General features: G+C 42.5%; 1 protein-coding gene across 1 annotated transcript in view; it reads right to left on the bottom strand.

Moving 5' to 3' along the window:
• The window catches only part of ADPRHL1 (ADP-ribosylhydrolase like 1), a 33,854-nt gene extending 11,510 nt beyond the window's left edge, over positions 1-22,344 (bottom strand). Inside the window, exons 1-7 of the mRNA XM_085215115.1 lie at positions 21,834-22,344; positions 18,760-18,924; positions 14,572-14,697; positions 12,102-12,242; positions 8,560-8,687; positions 5,475-5,607; positions 3,718-3,871 (exon numbers count right to left, since the gene is read on the bottom strand). Coding sequence (XP_085071241.1) covers positions 3,718-3,871; positions 5,475-5,607; positions 8,560-8,687; positions 12,102-12,242; positions 14,572-14,697; positions 18,760-18,924; positions 21,834-22,047 — 1,061 coding nt within the window. The 5' untranslated portion in view covers positions 22,048-22,344. The remainder of the gene's footprint in view (positions 1-3,717; positions 3,872-5,474; positions 5,608-8,559; positions 8,688-12,101; positions 12,243-14,571; positions 14,698-18,759; positions 18,925-21,833) is intronic.
• Positions 22,345-24,501: the final 2,157 nt, after the last annotated feature.

Raw genomic sequence — 24,501 nt, 5'->3', positions numbered from 1 at the left:
CAATACTGCATTGGTTTTGATTGGGAAGAACTGCATTTCAACATAGCACAGGTGCTCTCTCCCACGTGCACAATGTGGTAACATCTACCCTTATCTCTTACTGAATTAGCCAGGGGCTGAAGAAGCAAGGCTGCCGTGCTACATCAAGATCCCCATTTGTAACAACTATGGACACTTTCAGAATTAAAAAATAATAAATAAATAACAAATTGGGGTATAACTAAGGCTAAAAATATCCTAGTTCACTCTTTCTACTAGAGCTGGTCTGTCAGAATTTTCACTGAGTGCTTTCTATGGCAGACGATTGCTCTTCTCCTCCCTAAAAAGTGCCTAGTATGTTCAGAAACACACGCAGACACATCAATCATTGTGATTTAAGGTCTCTGATGTCTCAGAACAGCAGCAGAGCAGATGCCCTGCTTGCCTCTCCCTACCATACTACTTCAGATACAATAAATGTTCACAGTAAAATATGGACTAGTCCTGTTCTCAGCAAGGTCTGTATAGTCAAACTACTATTGATTGTGAAGGGAAGAAGATCAGATTCTCTTTACTATGTGTATTAAGAGTAATTTATGACTTAAGAGCTATGAAATCCATACAACTTCATTAAAGTATATTACTTGTGAGCTCTGTTCATGCTTTTCCTTTGATGCCGGTGGTAAGACATAAATTAGCGTGTTCTTATATGTTGCCCTCAGAAATGTAGAATTTATGGGAATACTGCCTTAAGTACCAAGACATGTCGCATGGGTTGAGCGTTTGATCCGTGTTCACCACCTCAGAGAGGGAGTGCGATGATGAGGATTTCTCAGGAATACCGGGTTTGGAGTGTGACCATCATTCTCACTGGGCCGAGATACCATCCCTAGCATTTCTTCATCACCTTTTCTTATTTGCATCCTGCTTTTCTTTTATCGAGTGACCTATCAATGAAATATAATCTCTAGATCAACTGCATATTGTCAGCTCTAGTCTCACCTACATCTGGAAGGAATGGAGCGGGTACCTACTGTATGCTGGGGGAACTCCAAACCAGCAAAGACTGAAAAAGTCACTTCTGAGTGAATTACGTCATAGGACAAGCTGGCTGCACAGACCCCTCTCTGAGGCTGGGAAATGGCCTGAGGAAGACTTCAGCCTCTTCCCCTGGAGATTTTCGTTGTTCTTAAAGATGTGATGTTGCCTTGACATACTACCAACTCCTGGAAGCGCTGCTGTAAGGATGTGGTTTTCAGTGTCTGGAGGACAGCTCGCTTGGGCCTCTATAGGAGGCAAGGCCATCTTCAAAAGTGTCTTGCCTTCTTGGCCCGTGAATAATTAAGATATATAAGACAGGCAATTTACTTATTTATTTATAGGTTCTTTGGTGACACTTAGCACAGCAGTGCTGGAGTGCAACAGCCTGAAATGTTAACGGGCCACAGTGCAACCCTATCCCAGAGGCTGGCCTGTCCTGAGGAAACCTCTGTAGTGGACAATGCCATGTGCGGACAGGGGACAGCAAGCACTCTCCTCTTTACCTGCCAACACCCCAATGCCCCAACCCACCTTTCCCACTGTGTTAGGGCTCTGGGCGCTGCAGAAAATAGGGTGGGGGCATCCTGTAGTGCTTGCTAAAAACGTATGACTGGCAGTAAGGCCTTTTTAGTGTTCTCGATGAAATGGCAGCCAATACATCTCACCCCAGCAAATGCAGAAATGGTGCCTTGTGAGTTCAGCCCATGTAAACCACCTTTTAAATTAGATTCTCTTATTCGTCTCTAAAACAAAACTTGGTTCTCATCAGTCTGGACGTACGGTGAAGTGGGAACAAAATAGTTGTTCGCACACTTCATCTTTTTGTGATTCTTTTTTTTTTTCAAAGGAAGAGGAAAGGTTGAAGCACTGGAGAAGACCCTTCCTGATTCAGGATATGTTAATTTCTCTTCTCTACTGCTGAACTTATTACAGCATCATAAACTGTATATACATATACAGCATCATAAGCTAAAAAGAATGTTTTCAGGAAGTCTTGGTATTCTCTTAAATCAAATGCTACTAACAAAAATGGCCCTTTTTGCTTAACATATCTCCAAAGCAAGCAAGAAAGCACCTTGCAAAGCTAAGAAGAGAAAACATGCTAAAACAACAGTGTTTGAAGTAGCTGGTAGTAAGGAAATCCCTTTCATATGGATATTGTCATGCATGCTGCTATTCATAACAACACAGACCACCTGCTCCTGTTTCTGCCACATAACATCCCAGCAATTGCTTACATGGAAAAACGAATAGGAAAGTACTTATGTATTTTTAGCTATCTTTTTAAAACACAGTTCAGCAGCTGGAGAAAGATAAGAGAAACCAACACCATGTAGTCAGTCACTAACTGTGAAGATTAGAAAGGGTTATGCAGACCTCAGTTTCTGGACTTCTGAGGTAAAATATGAGGTTAAACACCAGGTGCTAATTCCGTACTTAATTCTTTCACATAATTTCACTAAGGATTCCAGATTTGTGCCCATGCTGCTGGAATATCAGAATCTCCTTCATCCACTCCTACTGTTTACAGCTGCATGTAGCTTTTAAATGAATTGTGGTTTTCTGGCTTTATTAAGAAAGACAAAGAGAAAATGAAAAGGCAAGAGAAATAAGAAGAGAGAAAGGAAAACAAAGAAAAACAGAAAGAAAAAAAAATAGTGATGAAAGGAGAAGGGAGAAGGAAAGGAGAAGGAAGGAGAGGGAAGGGAAGGGAAGGGGAGAGGTATAGAGAGGAGAAAAAAAGAAAAAGGAAAAGGAAAGAAAAGGAAAAGGAAAAAAAAGAAAAAGAGTAGTTGTAGCGGTTTTATTTCCAGGGGTTCTGTTTCTCAGACTTGTGAAATGTATCACAGCCTGACTGTTGACCTATTACAACTGCTTGAAGATCTCAGCCAAAAATTCAGATACTGATACAGCAACATATAATCTGTTCAGTCTAAAAATAAATTATGATGTTTGGGAAATAGTGTAAGATTCATTTATTTACAAATATTTCAGCCAGTTGTATTGTTAAAAAAGTGTGCTCTGAAGACTGAAGTATGACAAAAGTACAATTCAGAAATTTTGGACGCAGATTATTTTGCTTATCCTTAGGGGTATTTTTAGTGTTGGCTTTTCCTTTTCTGGAAGCTTGCAATGTAACAATACCTTGCACCACAGTGCTGATGCGAGGATCAGCGGTTCATTAAAGGATAATCCGTGAGATAGTAGATTTACAAGTGTCACAGACACATTAGATTTGAGAACATGGTAAAACAGCAGTGGTGAAAGGATTGTCAAGTATACAGAGAATATCCCCATAAGTGGGCACTACCATTAGTTCTGCAAGAAAGCATTAGTTCTCAAAATTAATTTTGTGTGTGTAATTACTGCTCACAGCGGTTTAGAAAGTGGTATTATAGCAAGTTAGACTGAAATCAGTCAAAAGTTTTTATTGATTTTTTTCCATTTGAGATTATCTCACGGGCTTAGGCAGCAGTATTTATATTCAAAAATCCCTACATCTGTAAAAAAAAAACCCACAAACACTGTAAATACCTAGTTGTTCTTCAGTTATTCAGCTATCTTCACTTGCACACAATCTACATACATCCTTCCAGATTAACTCTCAGCTAATTCCTTCATCATTAAAGTTGGACAGTTATCTACAGGATTTGATATAGTCTTTAGAGAAAGAGAAAATGGCAGAGACAGTTTTACTTTTCCTCCATGGACAGTCGGTAAAGGTTCTCGCCCAAGTACTCTAGCCTCTCTCTTTGCTCAAGATCCTGGTACATGCCCTTAGGAACCTTGCTCAGGCCGTACACCAGCCCATAGAGGCAGCCAGCAATAGATCCCGTCGCTGCACTTTCTCCTGCGGGTTCAAGCACAGATGCAAATTTCTCTTAGGGTCACCTTTAAGTACACAACTACAGCCTGTAAAGCACAGGGACAGAAGTACAAAGCCACTGATGGAAGGGACATGATGGCTGCGCTGTGTTAGTCCCAAAGGCTTGTAAGATCCCATGTCTTCTCCCATGCCTAGGAAGGTAACACCAAGCCCACATACAGCAATACTTCCGTGATGTGTGCTTCTGAGCTAAAGCTGGACTCCATCTCCTGGCTCCCACGGTACCTTTTCCCACACGTTCATCTGATCACTTTTAGAATGTATGTGGACTTTTAGGATTCACAGCATCCTTTTTCAGTGTTTGAAAGGAGCATCTCCTTTGATCTGTTTCAGAGTTTTCACCCACTCTTTGTACTTGGTACCCTCTAGTTCTAGTAGTGGAAGAGACTACATAAGGTTGCCAGAGGTAGAGGCATGGCCAGCAGAGTGGACAAGATCATCCTTGACAGCACAGATTGACTACTTATTTTGGCTGGGGAAAGCCCACTGCAACCCAACAGCTCTTGCAAGCAGATAGCCATTATTAAGAAAAAGAGAGGGAAGAGTAACTGAAGCAGTCTCTACCACATGGCAAACACCATAGAATCATAGAATGGTTTGGGTTGGAAGGAGACCTTAAAGATCATCCAATCTCAACCCATCAGTTCTGGCTGCCCAGGTCCCCATCCAACCTGGCCCTGAGCACCTCCAGGGATGGGGCACCATAGCTTCTCTGGGCAGCTGTGCCAGCACCTCATCACCTTCAATGGTTGGTGACATCTATGCTCTAGATTGGAGAGTGTGGCTAACAACACAGCAAAGCACTGCATATGATTTAAACCATCCATGTTAAGCAGCAACAACGCACATTGCTGTGCCTGCAGGTTCTTGCTGGTTGAGCTCTACAGTGAGAGGCTGTCAGCTTCCACCACTGTGACAGGGCAAAGATGGACACAGGTGTTTCTGTGCTGGGATCATTGCCCATATCTGCCCTGGCCCAGCAGTATGCAGGTGACAGTAAGAGAATTACTTTGTGAAAAGCCATGATTTATTGCGTGCCTCTAAGATTTATCTGTCTGGCACTTGATTGGGCACTGTACCATTTTTCTCCCTTATTTGACTTCACTATATGCAGTTAAAATGTGGCTTTGCCAAAGGTGCTAGTATTTTGGCAGGGGAAGATGCCAACCCTTTATTAAGTTATAGTAGATATACTTTTCATTCAACTCTGGCAAAACCATGGGATTCAGATGAAGTAACTATAAACAGCTTGCATGGCAGCTGCTGCTAAAAGAATTTTTGATGGTTCAGGGAGGCTGTGGAGTCTCCTCTTTGGAGATCTCCAGAAGCTGCCCGGCCATGTTCCTGGGCACCCTGCTCTGGGTGGCCCCGCCGGAGAGGGGTTGGGACAGATGGATCCAGAGATTCCTGCCCATCTCAGCTGTCATGTGGTTCTGTGATGGTGTAAAATCAGGGGATGTAGAAATAATCAGTGGCACAGCAGAGTGGTCAATAGCAGCCATTCGTGAGTGGGAGGTCACAAAACACAATGGGGAAAGGGGGCTGGGAGCCGCGGCAGTACCCTCACCTCCGTGGAACATGGAGCGGTTGCAGAGCTCTGTCCAGTCCCCGCCACACCCCAGCAGGGCATCGTAGGCGATCATTGGGGCATCGTGGCCCCGTCTCCCACCCCGACCTTCAGAACTCCATCTGCGATATGTCTGCAAGACAGACGGAGGCATCAGGGTGGATTAGTGGAAAGGAGGACGTGCACTGCATCTCGCTTGCCTACCCTGTCCCTGTGTCCTAGGAGTTGCAAGAAGGCATTTGCTACTCTTGAACTTTTCTTCACTTTTCACAATGAGAAGATTGCTGGGCCCATTAACGAGGGGAAGCATCCTGCCAACTGCTGACAATTTTGCATGGGTGTATTCAGTAAATGGGCATCTACACTTTCTGCTGATGACTGAGTACAAAATGACGTCTTTCATATTCTATCATAGAATCATAGAATGGCCTGGGTTGAAAAGGACCACAATGATCATCAAGTTTCAATCCCCCTGCTATGTGCAGGGTTGGCAACCATTAGACCAGGCTGCCCAGAGCCACATCCAGCCTGGCCTCGAATACCTCCAGGGATCTACAACCTCCTTGGGCAACCAGTGTGTCACCACCCTCTGTGTGGAAAACTTCCTCCTAGGCTCTGCTGCACTCCCAGTTTCCCTGCTGGGTCATCCCTTCTGGAAGCAGCACATCTCTTCTAGGGACAGAGGCCACCATGCTCACAGAAAGGACAAGGCATTAGGAAGGATGCAGAGAAACTTGGCAGGCCAGGTAGATGGTGAGCCAAGAATGCTAAGAAATAGATAAAGACAGATTCTTATTTCACACCCTAGAAGTCCTTATTCTTTAAAAATTAGGGTTGGAGAGGGTTTATCTCATCAGTCCTCCTTCTGCTTTTGGGAAATATCCTCAACTTCTCTTGTGACATGTATGCGAATGTTTCTATTTGCCAAGTTTTATGTGGAGGTTGAAGAAGCTCTGATTTGGTAATTTCTTTAGGGACTCAATTTCAGACTGTGTTAGTTCAGGTCACTTTCTATGACCTTTCTTTCTGAGCCTTTCTCTCACCTTCCATTGAGCAGTAATGAAAAATACTTGCAAACAGAAGAAACATTTCTTCCCCAAGAGAAGAAAGAAGGGAAAAAATTAAAAAGACAACAGTGAGGTTTGCAAAGACAGCTGAATTTTCTCTAGAGAAGTGAGTTGAAGAGAACTGCCCAAAATCTCCAAATGAACTCGACTCCAATTAATTTATATTAAAATCATAATTTTCCCTTAACAGGAATTGGCAGCTTTAGTTCCTGGAGCTTTAGTTGCATCATGATAAGTTAGCTTTAGCTGTTTTCCTTTCACATGGCTTCTACAATGTGTATGAAGGGAAGCACATATATCTACTCACTTCCACCTCAGCCAGTATGTATTAGTGATGGTTTATCTGCACGGACGTTAAACTGGGTAATCCAGCTTCACTTCATTCTCTTTTTTTTCAGACTAGAGACAGCAGCTGCTTACTCTGCTCTCTGACACAAGCAAACTTTATAGCCTTATTCCTGCAGTTTCCATTCTGGCGGAGCAGCATGGCCACAGGTGCAGCACTACCAGTGCAAGCGCACTGACTGTGGAAGCGCTATTCTGGGCCAGCAAGCCATCCTCTCAAGTTTCACTCCATTTAGCCACACTATCACTGATGTTCTGCACACATCTGATGTCACCTCGCTTTGCTGGGAACTCCTTACTTGAGGGAGAGCGCTCCTTGGGATTGATATGCTCCAAGACAGAGTTTCTCAAGCTACCAGCTATTCACTGCCTGCAGAAAGGCCATCCGCTACATCTCTAGACACAAAATGGTTGGGAGGGAGTGAAAACTAAAGCAGTCCTGGGTAAAAGGCAAGCACGACAGTTGCCTTCTTGCTTATTCTTTCCATGGCTATAAACATGCTCAGTTTGTGAGCAAAATGGGACTTCTGCCAGACTGTGATCTCTGTTTGTCGGTACAGTCTGAGGGTCGAGCAACATTTCCTTTCCTTTGCATCAAAATGAATAGCATAGTAGGTCAAATTAGTTGGGTTAGGCCCATGAAGTTTTGGTTCTGTTCTAGGAATTCATTTAGTTCCCTCTTGAAAATGATCATGGGGAAATACCGATCAGTTTAATCTCTCATAAAACCCCACAAAGACTGCAGCAGAACTAAAAGGAACAAAAAAATAGTGACAAGTTGGTAGCACTGAATCAATAAAATAAAACAGGAAGATTTAGTATTTATATTTAAAGCAGTTTTTTTTTACTACCCAGAGTCAATCTAGCTTCCACAGGCACTTTTCACTGCAGAAACAAACATCTAAATATATACGAAGTGTCTTCTCAGAATAGAGCGGTGTTTTTATACTTTGGAAAAAGGGATTGATTTATGGGGAAGAGTGACAAGAACTACATGCTTAGTTCTTAGCTGCTAAGTGGAGAACATTGAGAGGTGCCAGCAAGCGTCAGAGAGTTGTAAACACCAGAGAAGAGGAGTCATTATTTATCTTGAGTTAAGAAGTTATAACCTGTATTAATAAGGCAAAAGAAAGATCACAGATGCTGTAAAACAGTACCACATAAAACATGGTAAAAAAACCTCTTGAGACATCTAAAACTAGTGCTGGGGCACTGCTGGTATTTGCAGGTCAGTGCTTAGGAGGGCTGTCTTCTATTCAAAGGACCTTAGCTATGTTAACCCAGCTCCATTAGGAGGCATTTCTGTGGGACTTGGGCACAGCTCCATTAAGCTTCAAGGAGAGCCTCCAGCCTCTCCTTAGCTTTCTTTTCCACCTTAAATAGCCGTGGCTGACAGGGATTCATTTACAAGCTTTATACTCATGCTGAGCATCACCACACCTGACATTAGGACTTTCTCTCCCATTGTAGGAACCTTTAGCACCTCAGGACTGACTGCAGCTGCTTTTTCCACTAACACCTACCCACATCAAGGATGGGAGTTCTTTACACTTTCTTAAAATTTTAGAAGAAAATAAAGACTTTCTGCTCCAGAACTGGAAACATTTGTGAAGTATTGGTGTGTCCCACCAATGGCAAAAGCCTTTCTGGGCACTATCTGAAGTCATAGTTACCTTTTCTCTCTCCTCTGCATCATAGTTGTCAGGAAAGACGGCTTTGTTCTGGTTCTCCTCATTGATTTCTCTCTCCTCCAAGTAAAACTGCCACTTGGCTTCAAAGTAAAACCAGTGCTCCTGATATTCTGAATGCAAAAGAAATTAACGATGTAGTATTTCATCTTGGCAACATTTTCATTTCTACTTCAATAGAAAATGATTGTATTGACTCATCTGAAAATCTGAGTGTTTTGCGGGAAAATACATTAAGCAGGCATATACCCTAAGTATGCATTTTAATATGAGGTGGAACATCCAACTGGAAACAGCAGATGTTAAAAGGAAGAAAGTATTTTCAGAATCTCGTGCTATTTTTATGACATATTAAAATGACATTAAGAGGCATCAAGGTGAGATTTGGAGAACTTACTTAGAAACAGTCTAAGAAAAAGGTAAAAGTCAATGAATTAGAGATAAAATGTCAGTTCTGTGCCAATTTTTGTATTCTTTTGCTATGATTAAAGAATATCTAAAAATATTTACATGCCTGAAACACAATTACTTCCCACCTCAGTTTTTTATTCATACATTTTCTCCAGGATTTCAGTTCATGACTCTGATCTTTCAGAAAAGGGTAGATGGGAAAGACCAAAATTTCCATTTGGGTATATTATAATCCTTATTAAATGTAGTAAAAAAGAATAAATAACACACATATCTTTGCCCATACAAATGAGCCAGTTGTAATAACCATAGGCCTTTCTCATTTTTAATGTAACTTTGGGAAGAATATTACTAAGAACTTTTAACTTTATGCATGTGAATACTCTTACTAAATTCGGTGTGTTTTCAAGGCAACGACTGACCTTTTATAAAGGCTTGAAAAGGTGCAGAAGTCACACTGAATACATATATACATTTCTGCAGAATTTATGCCTGAGTGAAAAGGTAGATGGGAGTCAGGAATTACAAATTGGTGAGATGTACATGGCTGCTAAGCGTGTCAAGGCAAACTGGGGATTCAGCGTGGGACTACTTGTGTATATCTTAAAATATGATCAATTCTTGCTGCTTTCTCCCTGGTTCTGTCCTTTTTGGTCACTCAGTGCTGTACATAACTGAGGAGCATACACACAATTGAACTAGTTTTCTGAAGGATGTAACCTACAAAGAAAGGCTGTGAGGTGGGGCTGTTCAGCTTGGAGAAGAGAAACCTCCAGGGAGACCTTATTTTGGCCTTTCCATATTTAAAAAAGGCCTAAAAAAGATAGAGGCCTTTTACATGGACATCTAGGGACAGAACAAGGGGTAACAGTTTTAAAACAGAATTAAAACTGATTTTGGATAGACATGAGGAAAAAAATTCTTCACTATGAGGGCAGTGAGGCGCTGGCAATCTGCCCAGAAAAGCAGTGGTGCCCCACCCCTGGAGGTGCTCAAGGCCAGGTTGGATGGGGCCCTTGGCAGCCTGAGATGGTGGGGAGAAGCCCTGCCCAGGGCATGGGGTGGGACTGGGTGGCTGTGAGATCTCCTTCCAAACCAAACCATTCTGTGATTCTATGATTTTTCTTCTTTACCTAAAAGGCTGCACACGTTTTTCTCTTAGCCAATTCAGATCTTCAAAGCAGTTAAATGCCATGTAAACAAAACCATGCTGCCTTGTATGACCCAGTACCTTCAAGAGGTGGTAGATCAGCAGCCACATGGCCTCATATATGTGGGAATGCACATCTGCCCTTCTTCTGAGCCTGTGCCTCTTTTGCCCGATTACAAGGAAGCTAGCTGTCAGAATTCTAATAAACGAGCTATTCAGAAGAATGAAAAAGCACACAGCCATTAGGCCAGAGTGTATTTCAAGGGAAAAAATACATCCCATGAAGATTAACCTTCATGGTTAATGGTTGGTTGAAGAAAACTACCGAAACTCCTCCCGCTAGTTGGTTCCAAAATTGCTTTTAAATATACAAATGAGTTGACAGGTTGTGTTGTGTTTTAAAGCATGTATTTTCCATTTTCCTTTTTCCTCCATGTACATAAAGCATCAAAACGTCACAGATGACCATTTTCTGTGTAGTACCTCAATCAGCAAGGAAGAGCAATTGTTTAAACGCACAGACTCAGAAGCAAAGGGGGAAAGGAGAGGCAGGAGATTTTGGTTGCATGGACAGCCTGTAGCACAGTCAGGAACCCCATCCCCCAGCCACACTGAGGCTCGGCCCCATTTCTTGAGCCCAGATGGAGGCTACAGTCACATGCGGATCCATGGGCTGTCTGGAGAGTAAATGTAACTGAGTAACAGAGAGGAGTGTTGAATCTAACCCTTCATGTCTGAACATCATGTTTGTTATCCAAGGAGGGTAAAAGCAGCCAAGAAGTGTTTTCTAAAACAGGAGGGCTCTGTTTGGCAGGACATCTTTGCAGTGCATCTCATCAGGCAAGGAGCTTATCTTTAATGCAGAAGACTTATCTTGCTACCAAAATAGGACAAAGCTCAACAATACGGACATTGCCCGCACAGCATGCCTCAGGAGTCCAACACACATACCTCCATGCAGAGGGGTCCTGCTCTGGTGGAGTGACAGGAACCTGCTGGAAAGTCATTCAAAGAGGATCTCACTCACACTAATCCTGCACCTGCTCCTCATAGGTCTGGTCTAAAAAAATCTTAGTGTGCAATGAGACGCGGGTGAAAACACAGTGTTTTTCAGAGGCTCCCTGCTTCTTTCAGGTTTTAAAGCAGCAGCTTTCTTTCCCAGATAGATCTTCATTTCTGAGTGTACTTGAGTAATTTTTTCCATAGAATTCAGTCTTTCTCAACAGTTGTCCCTTCAGATTAACAGGATGATCTCTTTCCTCAGTGTTTTAAGGTAATTATACTCATCTGTCCACAGCAGTCTTGCTGTTGCAAATGCATCACTCCCTCGTAAGAAGGAACTAAAGTACATCTGTCCTGAAGACCACATACATCAGTGATGTAACAATATCAAGTTTGGCAGCTGTGGTCCGCTCACTTGTTTTAAAACAAAGATACGAGGCGTTGTGTTTTAAATATTTTTTCAGAATGGCTACGAGTCAAATCTGCATCTGTGGTCAAAAGCTAACTCTTTGTCAGGAGGTGCCTGCAAGTGAACTTCTCCTGGCAAAATGAGTAAAAAGGCAGTGGATTTTCTTATGGAAGATACTGGACTATGTTAATGGATGGAAAGAGCTGAGTAATTTATATTTCAGCAATACGTTTGCCTAACGACCTGCTAATTAATGTCTTCCTTCCCTCTCAGCAATCTTTGAATACTTCCTAAAGATAAAACTGTACAGTGTGGTCTTATCACTGCTATTTTCTTTGCATTTTTTTGTCATCAATACATTGGGTACCTAACAGATGGTATGAGAGGAGGGCACCACCTGCAAAGAGCTTATAGTCCAAGCGGACTTTGCAAAAGGACAGTCTGAAGGGTCGCAAGGTGAGGGGAGAACAGCAAGAATGGTGAGACTGGGCATTTCTTTGGAATTTTGCTAGCTGAACACACTTTTAAGAAAATAATTCTTGATTCAGACATTACCTGCCATGTGACGAATGGTCTTCTTGCAGTATTCCTCTGCCATCGGCACAACTTTCATCATTTCTCTTCCCCATTGCACCAGGGGCTTCCCTTGTATTGCATACGCCACAAAGAGAGCTGTGCACAGGGAGCCTAGAAAGCCTGGAAATGATAGATAAATATAATTATTACCACGTGATCTGTACTTGTGCTGTTCTTGTCGTGTCCCTAGTAAAATCATTAGTAGGATGCCTCTTGTCTGTTGGGTAGATTAACAAATGCACATAACCTACCACTGTTTACTGGCTGGCTCTTGGCATGTGGAGATTCTCGGCTAACAGTGGTTTATGAATTACTTTGTACAGAAGGGAGATTCTGTTGTCAATGGTGTAACTTGACAGAAATTGAGATGGGGCTCGAAAATAAACATCATCCACTAAAGAGAGTGGTGACACACTGGAACAGGTTACCCAAGGAGGTTGTGGATGCCCCATCCCTGGATGCATTCAAGGCAAGGCTGGATGTGGCTCTGGGCAGCCTGATGTAGTGGTTGGTGATCCTGCCCATGGCAGGGGGGTTGAAACTACATGATCTTTGAGATCCTTTTCAACCCAGACCATTCTTTGATTCTATGATGATTTGATACAGAAGATCTTGTAATTGAAGTCACATGGAATAAGGGTCTTGCACAAAGGTATTCACTTAAAAGCTATGTCACTTTGCATATGGAGTCATTCAGCTCAGTGGATCTCACACTATTTCTGGCTTATTTTATTCTAGGTGGACAAGTCCATCTTATCTAGTTAGATCCATTATTTTCTTTTTTTCAGTTGTCTGAGTAAGACATTGTCCACATGCCCTTGTAAGTACAGGCATCCTCTTTGGATACAAATGTATTTGAAGAGAACTTTCTATTAATGGGCACTTAAATCTTTTATGATGTCAGAAACAGACAAGCTTGTTTCTCATATTTGCTTGTGATCTTGGCATTTTGTCAAATGCAACAAAACCAATCCAGGGCAAAAGAAGGTTAACAAAACAACTCTATCATTCAGACAAGCATTGGGTGAGCAGAGTATCATTGCGTGTGCTTCACTGAGTGCATGATTCAGAAAGCATTTTCTCATGCACAGAGGTAATCATGAAATTGGTGTGTTCTTCTGAAGGCAAACATAAATTATTTTAGAAGGTTACAGCTCCAGAGCAGATGATTACTACTTCTCTCTATGATAAAACCTTCAATACCAGGTCAGGCCAAAGTCACATCTAACAGATGTTTTCAGAATCTGAAACAAAACAAAACAAAACAGGCAGAGACAGCAAAAGTGGTCTCACTTGGACAGACAGCATCTATCCAAGTTGCCACAAAGATCCTTAAAAGTATCACAGTCAGCATGAGGTGGCTGCAGAGCGTTTTGTGAGCAAAGCCAGGGACCAGGATGGGGAGTCAGTCCTGTATCCATCCTGACTGACATCTCAGTTGGGTTTTTCCAGTCTCTGACTTAAGAGATTCACTGCTCAACCTTCCTCGATACCTTTTAGGATACCTGTTAGTGATGTTTGTCATGCCCTTACCACCCCTCTTCTCACTGCCCCCCCCCCCCCCCCCCCCCCCCCCCCCCGTGCCACTTGTCTCCTTTTCAGCAGAAAAATCCTTCTGGACTTAATTTCTCCTCGTGCAGAAGGTATTTGATACTCCTTGCTGCCATTTCCTGACTCAAATTAAGTCCTTTTTTGAAGTGGGATACTCAGACCTACAAGCAGACTTGTTGCTAAAGAGCCATAGATGTTGTGTGTTGCCTCAAAAATATTCTCTACTTTGCTTTCAATACTTTTCCTTTAATTTTATGCCATCCTGATGGCTTTTCTGACTGCTTCAGAGCACTGAGCATGTTGAACTCGTCATTCTTCATTATAATTTTATTTATTGCTCTTTAAAGCAGATTGAATGAATACATGCTTAAGCAGCATGAAACTATCAGATTGACAGTCTTAGATATTCAGAGCAACATTAAATCTAATTATTTATGTTTTGTTTAGCTAATAATTCAGATTGTGTCCTAAATGTATGGAATTAGAATTTTTTTGGCTTTCTACTCTTACCTGCAGCGATTGGATGTGACAAGACCTATCAACAGAAAAATGTTATCCTCTGAACCATAAGCTCACCCTGTAACAGTGAGTCATCTAGATGTACACAAATCCTGAGATTTGATCAGGGCAAGTGGCATGAATATGCTTTGGATGAGACAGGGTGTGTTTAGTTATTGGAATTTTAGGAAGGAGCACTCCTATGCTTGAGACTGCTGTTTGTATAATACACAAGCCCATATATAAGCTTGTATACATACATATACTGCCTGAGCAAAATTCAAACCTAGGCCTTGGAGTCTGCAAACCAAAAGCTGCTTAACCGAGTGGTTTCACAGGAGCTGGGTTAGTTCTCTCAGCTGTGGGCACTTCATAGAAAAAATACATTTGCAGATATTACCTGTAGGGTGGTTGTGAGTCATTCGTCCACACTCAATGCTCACTTCAATAAGTGACTCCAGCCTCTCTGGCTTCCAGTAACGCATCCCTAAGCACATTGCTTTTGTAGATGCTCCAAAGCCAGAACCTAAAGTAAAACAACAATGCTAAGCACTTAAAAAGAGATTGTTGATGCATAAATATGTCGATTGTGTCAGAAACAAGTGCATTCTATTAATTCAGCACCTCTGTAGGAGCTCTCCAGAAAGCAGGAAAACAGCATGCAAGCAAAGTTACATATTTTGAAAGGAACAAGTTTGAATGTTTTGAAAGTTTCATGCATGTAATTTTGCCAATTTATTCTAATACTAGTAGATTCCAGTATATTCTACGAGTATATTCCAGTATTCTTGAGTGTTACAAAGAGCAAGCAGGTATCAAAGAGCAGCATGCTCTCTTGTTACCAGTGTTTGATTCCAACTCTCATGTCACTTTCACTGATCATTGGCTGACACCTCTCTTTTCTTGCTCCAGATGCCAGCAGTGCAAAACAGCACTCTGCCAAACAGGTACACTTTTAATATGCCCTTATTTTAGTAGTTATCATGCTGAGAGTACATTACTAAAACTCTTTATATGACTGTCACAGCTAATCTTACAGTTTCATTATGCGGTTCCTTCTGGAGAGCCCCACAGGTAGTTTACAAAATAGCTTCTATTTCTTGATAAAATAATGTGTCTCAAAAACAGAGTACAGAGCCAAATCCTTAAAAGTTAGAATTCAGAACTGAGGTTTCCTGTGCAAACTGATGTCAGTGCTTTTGCACATACTCATCATGATGCTGCCTGAATTTACTGAGCTTTTTGTGGGGAATGTCTGCCTCATGCAGTGCAGAGATTATGTGTTGATAATCCGGTCTTTTAATCCTCAATACTGAGTATATGATTCCAGGTGTTCATCTTTTAAACAGTTTACTGAATGCAGAGCTAAATTTACTGATTATTTTCTCTCCAGTACTTATCACAGCAGTATCGGGATCCTACTGAAGTTTTAATGAGCTTATCTTCACAAGATACCAGTGAGGTGATTATCTGCTCTTCACAGCTGGTGAGCCAGTGCCCAAAAAAGCATTTTCTCATTGCAGGCACTCATTTCAAGATGGATAGGGTTTGATTTTTCAAAGTACTTAGCATGTTTTCAGCACTGCCTTCACTCACTCACACTTCCCAGAATCTTGGGTATTGCTGAGAGCAATTAGTGTTTCCCTACTTGGCCCCTGATAGATAAGGGGAAATATTTATGCCACCTAATTTTAGCATGTGTGGGACCTACATTAGAAGCACATTCTTCCTGTCTTTCCCAGACAGGCAGCAAGGAAAAACATTGTCTCTGTTAGCAAGTATAATGGCACAAGAGGAGCAATCCATAAGCCACAGTGAAACAGCAGATGCCAAGGAGCCAAGGCCAGTGCTAGAGAACCGCTTTCCTTTCATTCTCAACCCAAATGACTGCTGCTTGTGTGCTCTAAGATCATGAGCATAATCAAAGTGTGAATGATAGTAGAGGGAGCATAAAGTTACCTGCCCAATCCAAACTAAAACATTAACTCAAGACACCCATTGGCATCTCCAGATGTAATACAGACCAACTAGGATCTGAATCATTCTCTAGAAGGGGCTTGTTTTCTTCCCAGGCAGCAACTCTCCTGAGTGGGCACCCAGGTGAAGTAATCTAACAAGGTTAGATCCACTCTGACATTGGGCAATAGAGAGTAAGAATAACAATTATGACAGAAATGACAATAAGAAAGAGTAAAAGAAAACTATAACAGCGAGGTCCCTTTGTACTAACTAAACTGCTGGCAATTTGGTTCCCTGGTTCAGGAGTCAGCTGCTGCTTCATTACTCTGTTTAGAGCCCTTGAAGGATTTTCTCTGAGTGAATTTGCCAAGCTATTTTTTTGAACGCATTGGAATGTTATCACCTGCACATTCCCATTGAAAAGAGTTGTGCAACTTAATTAGTTGCTACATTTAAGTTCTCCCTTTTATTTAGTTGGAATTCATAACTGGTTGGTTTCATCTGAAATGCTTAGTTCTGCTCTGGAGGAGACGGTGAGTTTTCTCTACCCATATAAATGTTCTCCATTCTATTTATAATTTTACTGATCTACCTCAGATATTAGTAGCTACAAAAGCTGTTGAATACATTGGAAATCCAAACAGACTTCATGCATCAGTCATCTTTGACCTCTGGTTTCTTGACTATTTCATGGGCTTTCTAACAGATTTATGAAAAGTAAGTTTTCTCTACAATTCTCTCTCTGCAGGAGCTTACTATATCATCTTCATTCATGCAGTGCATTATTTTTTGTTAGGATGGAAGACCTCAGGGGGTTTTTCCTCACTCTACATATGTAGAATAATGAAGATCAGATTAATGGCTACTCTGAAGAGGACGCATCCTTTGTGACTATGGTTTGTTCTTCATGAAAACTCAGAACTCAACTCCTTTTCCTTTATGTCCATCTGCAGCTTATCCTTCTCTTCATTTTTGTTCCCCAACTTTCTGCATTTATCTTAAACTTTTTCCTTATCAGTCCTTATCAATGCCATAATATGGATATAAGCTCTTCAAACAGAAGCTGTTGGATAGACTTGGGCAGTTCTCTTGATGACCATAGGAATTCCATCACCCTTTAACATAATTTGAGTACCTCTTCAGTGAGCATGCCAATGAATGTGGCAGTAGATGGGAAAGAGATACATAGGGCAGTTTGACGTAAGAGGTTGATGTGCTGACTATACACACACAAAGCTGAGCAGAAGACCTTTACATGAGCAGTTTGAAATTATCTAAGCTCCAGTTTGACTGTTCCATGAAGGCTAGCACATGAACTTTGAAAGAAGTGGGATGACATAAAATGACTACCAGAAGAGAGCATTTTGGTACCAGATCATTCAAGATATCACCTGACATTGAGCAATGAAGATTTTTCTTGCCTCAAGTGGAATTTTGTGGAAATTCAAAGTGAAAGTAAATAATCTATGAGATGTTCAGAGTGGTATTTGTGGGATGAGATGGAGACAGTGCATTATAGATGCTGGATCTGAAGGAATTCATTTTAGATAATTCTAGCCCAGAGCATCCCAAGAGCAAATCTTCTGCCATGTAAAGCTGTGGAGGAAGAAGGCTGAAAAGCAAAACAGCAGCAGGCTGGGGAACAGCTGCGTCCTGCTGCTGGAGGTGTCAAGAACTGCTCAGGGCCAGCAGCAGCTCCCACTGCTATTTTGACTGAGTTTTACTCACTGTCAGTCAGAAAGCACAGGACGACTGCCAAAGGGGCACTATCTCAGATCTGCCCAGCGTATGGCTGGTGGGCAGAGTAAAGCAGAGGGGAGCCTTCCTGACCCAACGACTATGGTAGTGACAGGGGCTCAGTGAGACCTTTTTTGTGTCAAATAAAACTGCCCCCAGAGATCTAGAAATAGCTGTGGCATGGTGCCACCGTGTTTTTGTCACAGTGTTGCATCAACATACAATTCTGTTGAGCAGTGTCTGTACATACCACAGCAGTACTGCATCACACTGACACGGTGCAACACCTGTATGGGCAGCCATTGCTGCTGCAGTCATTCATGATTACTGGCACTACTCAGGTCTATGAGTGTACACATCTGCATGTGTGCTAATTAGCAGGAAGTAGAAATTCTATTCATCATAAAATGAAATGATTGTAAAGAGAAAGTAAGGGTCTTGGGAAGGGAGACGGTGCTGGGAATATTTGGGATTATCAGTTAAACAGCTGTAGTTCCTTGCATTGCATCGTCCTGAAGAAAAGTAATGTATGACTGAAAAGATTTGCATCTACAAACATTTAAATTATTAAAAAAAAAAAAAAAGGAGAAAATATTTCTTAAAATAACCATTAAACTCAAGGACAAAGATCTGGACTCAGAGGCACGGAGCCAAGGACAAAGTCTCTTTAAATAGATGTTAAATGGGGAAGGGTGCATTTACGAGAGGACACAGTGCCCTAGAGCAGGAATTCCTGGCAGACCTCTTGCCATCCCCAGGCAAGCATGGAAATATTTCAGAGGTAGTAACTTTTGATGTCAGGGAGAAAAACAAAGCAATTTCCCCGTAGCCCCAAATCTTGAAGGCAGGTGTTACCCAAGCCAGTGTCTATGACTCTAAAGCAGTACGTTACCCTTTTCATTGAATGGAGTGTGCCATGCCAGAAGGTAATTATCTGGCTTCAGCTCCCGGCAGCCCTCGATGGTTGCAGGGTCTGGCCGCCTCCCTGAGAGTTTGTCCACAGCATCCACGTAGCGCTTCACTAGCTCCCGGTACAAGTCCTCCAAACACCAGTAATCTGCTCAGAACAGGAGCAAAGGCTGTCATGTGAATGCAGAATAACAAGAGACCACTGACAACAAACACAGAAGGCTAGTGATGCCGTTAATATACGTTCCTACTTCTGTTTTCAGTACACGGAGGCACAGTGCCGGTGCTACTATGAACAATTTTGCAAACCATGAGAGCAGGCTGGAGAGAAAACACTCCTGTTTCTCTGTTCTTAACTTTTCCCACTTTTGTTTTCACTTCTAATTCCTAGAACTGAACAGACTGAGGCGTTCTTCTCCCTGCAGCAGCTGCTGGGGGGCTTTCTCTTGCCTCGGGTGTGCAGTGCTGCCCAAGCCTCGCTGCGTGCACCCACTGCCTTGGTGCCAATTCCACCCATCTCGGCCCACCTCCATGCTTATCTGCAGCCTTAAAGTCTTGCCCAAGGAATCTCTGCTGCACTGAACCCACAGTGTTTCTACAGTCTAACTGCTGCTTTGCACTGCTGATGCCCTGGTTTGCACCGAGGAAGAACCTTCACTGAATCCTACAAGTTCATAGCTAGTGAGAACATAGGAGGCTGCCAGTGAGCTATAAGTTTTCTGTGTACTCAATGACCTCTCTGACATGTGGTTTGACTGTGGATCAAACGATCCCCCAAATCAAACTGCCCTGTCCCTGGAGGTGTTCAAGGCCAGATTGGATGGGGCCCTGGGCAGCCTGATCTAGTATTAAATGTGGAGGTTGGTGGCTTTGCCTGTGGTGGGGGGGTTGGAGATTCGTGATCTTTGAGGTTCCTTCCAACCCAGGCCATTCTGTGATTCTGTGAAATGACACCAGGGGAACTTTTAAAAATGTCTTCATTTCATCAAATATTGGTGATTTCTTAAATCTACAGAAGCATTTAAATTTGGGAATAAATTTTGAACCCCATCAGCCACAAATTCTCTAAAGTGACATTTTTGCAGGCAGACAAATAAAAAAGATGCAGAGTAAAATGAAATTTCCCTTCCTTTTATAAGAAAAAAGCCCTATCAATTACACTGGCCATCTCACATACAGTCCTGGAGGAGCAGGATGCTTTCAAACTGCCAACTATTTCCAGATTTAGGAATCAGATATCAGTTTATGAGGACCTGAGCCAAGAGCAGGATTTATCACCCAGCACCTCCTCCAGGAACCCTGTCCCCAGAGCCAGGGTCCTGAGCCCACCATGGGGCCTAAATGTGGGGCCTCAGCCAGCAGGCCGATGGGACAGGCTCTTTCTTTAAGTGGGAACATTCCATGGCTTTAAACTAAAAGGGGAGATTTAGGTTAGATGTTGGCAGAAAATGCTTTATTCAGAGAGCAGCAAAGCGCTGGCACAGCTGCCCAGAGAAGCCATGGGTGCCCCATCACCAGAGACGTTCAAGGCCAGGTTGGATGGGGCCTTCTGCTCCCACAGAGAGTGAGCCAGGTCACCCCAGCAGATTGCTCCATCCTCTCTGCAAGGAGAAGATGTCTGCAGGAGGGGCAGCCCTGCCTCCCTTCTGGGAAGCAGAGGAAAGGACTTGATTTCCCCCATTTATGAATGTTGCCCTGAAATGAAGATTTCTTACTAAAATTCCCTTCTCCTGCTTTTTGTTTTCTCACAAGCCCACAGCAGCATCTTTTTAAAGCCCATCTGATCAGGACAAAGAAATAAGAGCATGAGATAAGCATAGGTGAATGAAAATTAGTGAGACCTTTCTTTCTTCAAAAAGGACAGTGCTCCTGCTGCATGCAAGATTTATTACTATACTCATAGTCCAACCAACTTGACTATTCAGAAGTTATGGTTTTGGACAGTTCAACAATCAGGAAACATATGATATGTATTTAATCATAGCCTATATTCAGAAATATGTTAGTCATCTTTGTTCTTGATTGGCTGACATCTTGCCCTTATCTTTAGTGTATTAGCTACCCCTTAAACCATTGGCCTGCTAACAGCCAGGCATGAAGTGTCCGCCACACTCTTCAACTGATCTCTGCACGCTAAATTTAGAGCGCATTAGAAGCAAAAAGAGATAAAGCAACGAAGCAGACACGCATTCATTGACTATAACAATATTCAGCTTCACTGTTGGGTTCTGCTGCTATCCAGTGCTACACGTGTTAAGGGAAATCGGTTTTAAAAATTTGTTTCATTTGGAGGAGACAAAATGTTGCTGAAAGGCGGCTGTCTTCTGAAGAATTTCTGGTGACAACCCAGATGGTCTCAGAAAGCCTTAGTTCAGTGGATAGGGTGTTGATAAAAATATCACTTAGTCTGACAAACAGTACTACCTTATAAAAAAAAGGCTTTCTCTCAAACTGCTGTGCTTTTAGAAGACATATTAATAACTTTCACCATTGTGATATACTTTATTATCATCATATTTTAGAATATTGTTTGGATTAAAGGTGCAGAGCTCTCTCTACAAAGCAGCTTGCTCCTCTACTGCCATTGCATTTTAGCCAGGACAAGATATCAAGGGTACTCCACCCCCGCCTGGAGCAAGAAGCACAAACATGTTAGAAATGCACTCATGAAAGCTCTGATCTTTTATGGAAGAATTTCAGACAGGTTTCTTTCTAGTGGCTGTACCAATCCCTGTTGTATATAGCATACAGATCATCTACTTGACAGTTGTTTTGTTGCTCTTGACTTGCAGCGTTTCAAGTCGTTAAGCTTTAGCCAGCTTTATAAAATGAGGGGAAGCACAGAGAGAGCCCCTCCACATGAGAGAAATCACAGCTCCTCAGCTGGAGTGGTGGCCACAGGACCATGCTCATGGCAGAGATGAACTAAACATCATCATTCACACCAACAGCATTTCTGACACACTTTTTTTCCAAATTGGGCTTATTTTAAGAAAAAGCAGTAGTTCTACAGCTTTGTTTCTTTCCAGACTGCAGTTCCAAGTCCATCTTACCTACCTGTGATGACAGCCTCTGCTGTAGCCATGTGCATGAGCGTGTTGTCACTTACTGGCCATTTGTCTGGGGAGAGCACCAGGTTCTCCAGCCCTCCGATTTCCTTCAGCTCCTGTTGGATTTTTGCACCTAAAGCATTGTCCTGTCGGGAGAAATTTCTGTAACCAAGAGCATCCCCTACCCCGGCCAGTACAAGCGCAGCCTTAAATTTATCCATCCTCAAGACACTTCTGGCTCTCCACAGCCACTGGATCTGGATCTTCCTTTGTTCCTTTGCCTTCAGCTCAGCTCCTCTGACACTTTATATCAGCCATTGTGTCACCCCACGAGTGCTCTCTATAAGGCAAGAGCTTCCTTTTCTGGCTCTGCAGATGCCATCCCCTGACTGCGACCCAATGGAGAGGAAATATTTCATAAGCTGGGGACTTTGCAGAGGCTTTGTTCAATGGAACTGCAGGAGCGCGTCTACAAAGCGAAGTGCAAAAACATCGTTTCTGCCACACAGCACAAAGCAAGCCAGGAAATACTGAGCCCTAGCCGGTGCAAGTAACTCTACACCCAGAAAAACAGATGGCTTCACAAGGGTGTTTATTTATTTAATAACTTGCAAATTAATACACTTTCCTGCACTTTTCTGATAGGCTGCAGTCAGTCTCGCTTTCAGGGACTGATCGAGAAGCTGAAAGCCTGCAATAAAAGAGGTGCCCATTAATCAGGAATCACAAGAATAATGGTTTAGGTGACAAGAAAGCCCACCTGAAGTAACATGTACATTTCTAATTATGCTGCATAGCAATATTTTGTCAGCAACTTTCTTGCTGTTCCAGTGGGAGTGTTTAGTTAATTCACTGCACCCCTGGACAAGCACTGAGCAAAATGTTAGCTTCAGTCCCACGTGCTGCTGCCTGGCAAAGAATGACTTTTTCCTTAGGCAGAACTTACATGCAGCCCACATTTGCACTCATAAAGGAAACTATTTTGAAAGATTTATTTAAATGGCATCTTGCGAATCTCAGAAAGTTCATATATGAAGAAAACACACTTCGTAAGAATTGAGTTTTCTTAACTTCCTCAAAGTCCTCTCAACTCCTTCCGAAGTTGATGCTTGGAAAATCAACACCTCATTCTGTTGTAGTTTTTTTCTGTGCTGCTGCCAGGCAGTATAAGAAAGGGCTCTGCAGTTTTGCAGCCTTCTGAACATATACTGCCCACAAATCCATCTACGTAGGCTCAGCATCTTCTTTCAAGGATCTATGGAGACCAACCTAAATTGTGGTTCCAAGGTTCATGCTGACCTAAAGAATCATAAATTACTAGCACTTTACAGATTGAAATACAAGCAGAGGTGCAGAAAGCTTTGACTTGAATGCAATTGGCTCTACTGCAGTTTTGATAGAGGATATCGGGAGAAAGAGTTTTGTTTTTCTTTGATCTTTTATGGGAAGCAATCCTGATTGCTATTCAGATGGAAAAGGGCAGCGGTGAGGGGATGCATCCTGCTACCTGCCAGAATGATAAGCAGTTAATCACAGACAGGATATTTGACATGAGTACAAATATTACTGTGCTTCACACAAGAAAAGCTTAACATAGCTTCCAAGCACTTGGATGGAAGATAAGCTTTGCCATCCTCACTCTACATTCTAAGAAATAAGCAAAACAGAAGGAAGCAGCAACTTGTGTTTTAAAGATTAGGATACAGGTAACAGAAGTGCTGAGCTTTAAGGACACTATGAGTGTGTTTCTTTGGTAGGAAAGAACAATTCTGAATGGAAAAAGCACAGAGCAAAGGGCAGTTATACCTTATGTCCCAGAGGCACTGCACGGGGCTGAGGGCCATGAGCTGTGCAACGTGGCTGGGCAGCCAGCTCCAGAGATGGCCAGCCATGGGCAACCGTTTGGATGTGATGCTCAGGGACACGATTTAGCGAAGGGTTGTTAGAGTTTAGGGCAGTATGGTTAGGTTGTGGTTGGACTTGATGATCTTTAAGGTCTTTTCCAACCTGAGCAATTGATTCTATGATTCCATGGTGGTCTGAAAGGGAGCACTGAAACAGAAAATTCAGGCGAACACGTCTTACAAAAAAACATTGGAGGCATAGTAGCTTCCAGTCTGATATCTCAGTTACATGTTTCCTGTAGCCTGCTGCGGCACGCCTTTGGCACTCCCACAGAATATTGTCATTTTAAAGCACATGGAAAGACTTGCAAACCACCTGCTGAGGCACTGCGGAGGGCTAGGAGGGGCCTTATCAGATGAAAGGTTCCTTTCTGGAAATGGGCAAAGCTATTCTTAGTTTTCCATCTATCTCGTCCTGTTAGAAGTGGCTGGCAGTTGTACTGCCCTTTCGCCTCCCATGGACTTTACGACTGCTCGTAACGTAGTCCAAATTTGGAACAAAGCCCTTAGCTAATGGAAATAAGGCTAGATTGAAAACACAACAAAGAACTGAGCTTTCGTTTAATTTGTAAACTGCACGTGATGTCCTTTAAATGTGCTACTTCCAGTCAACAGAGCATGAGCTGAGACAGCTGCCACCAACAGCCCCTCTGCATTTTGAGTAAAAGAAGACTATGCCGTAGGTGCCTGACCTATGAGTCTGCCAGTCAGTACGCTCAGTAGGAAATGCCCTGGATTCAAATTTCACCTATTCCAAGGATACAGAGCTGT

This window comes from Meleagris gallopavo, chromosome 1 (genome assembly GCF_905368555.1).
Source record: "Meleagris gallopavo chromosome 1, MGAL_WU_HG_1.1, whole genome shotgun sequence".
Taxonomy (NCBI): domain Eukaryota; kingdom Metazoa; phylum Chordata; class Aves; order Galliformes; family Phasianidae; genus Meleagris; species Meleagris gallopavo.
Note: the sequence above shows the minus strand (reverse complement) of the source record. Positions and strands in the feature narration are given on the sequence as shown.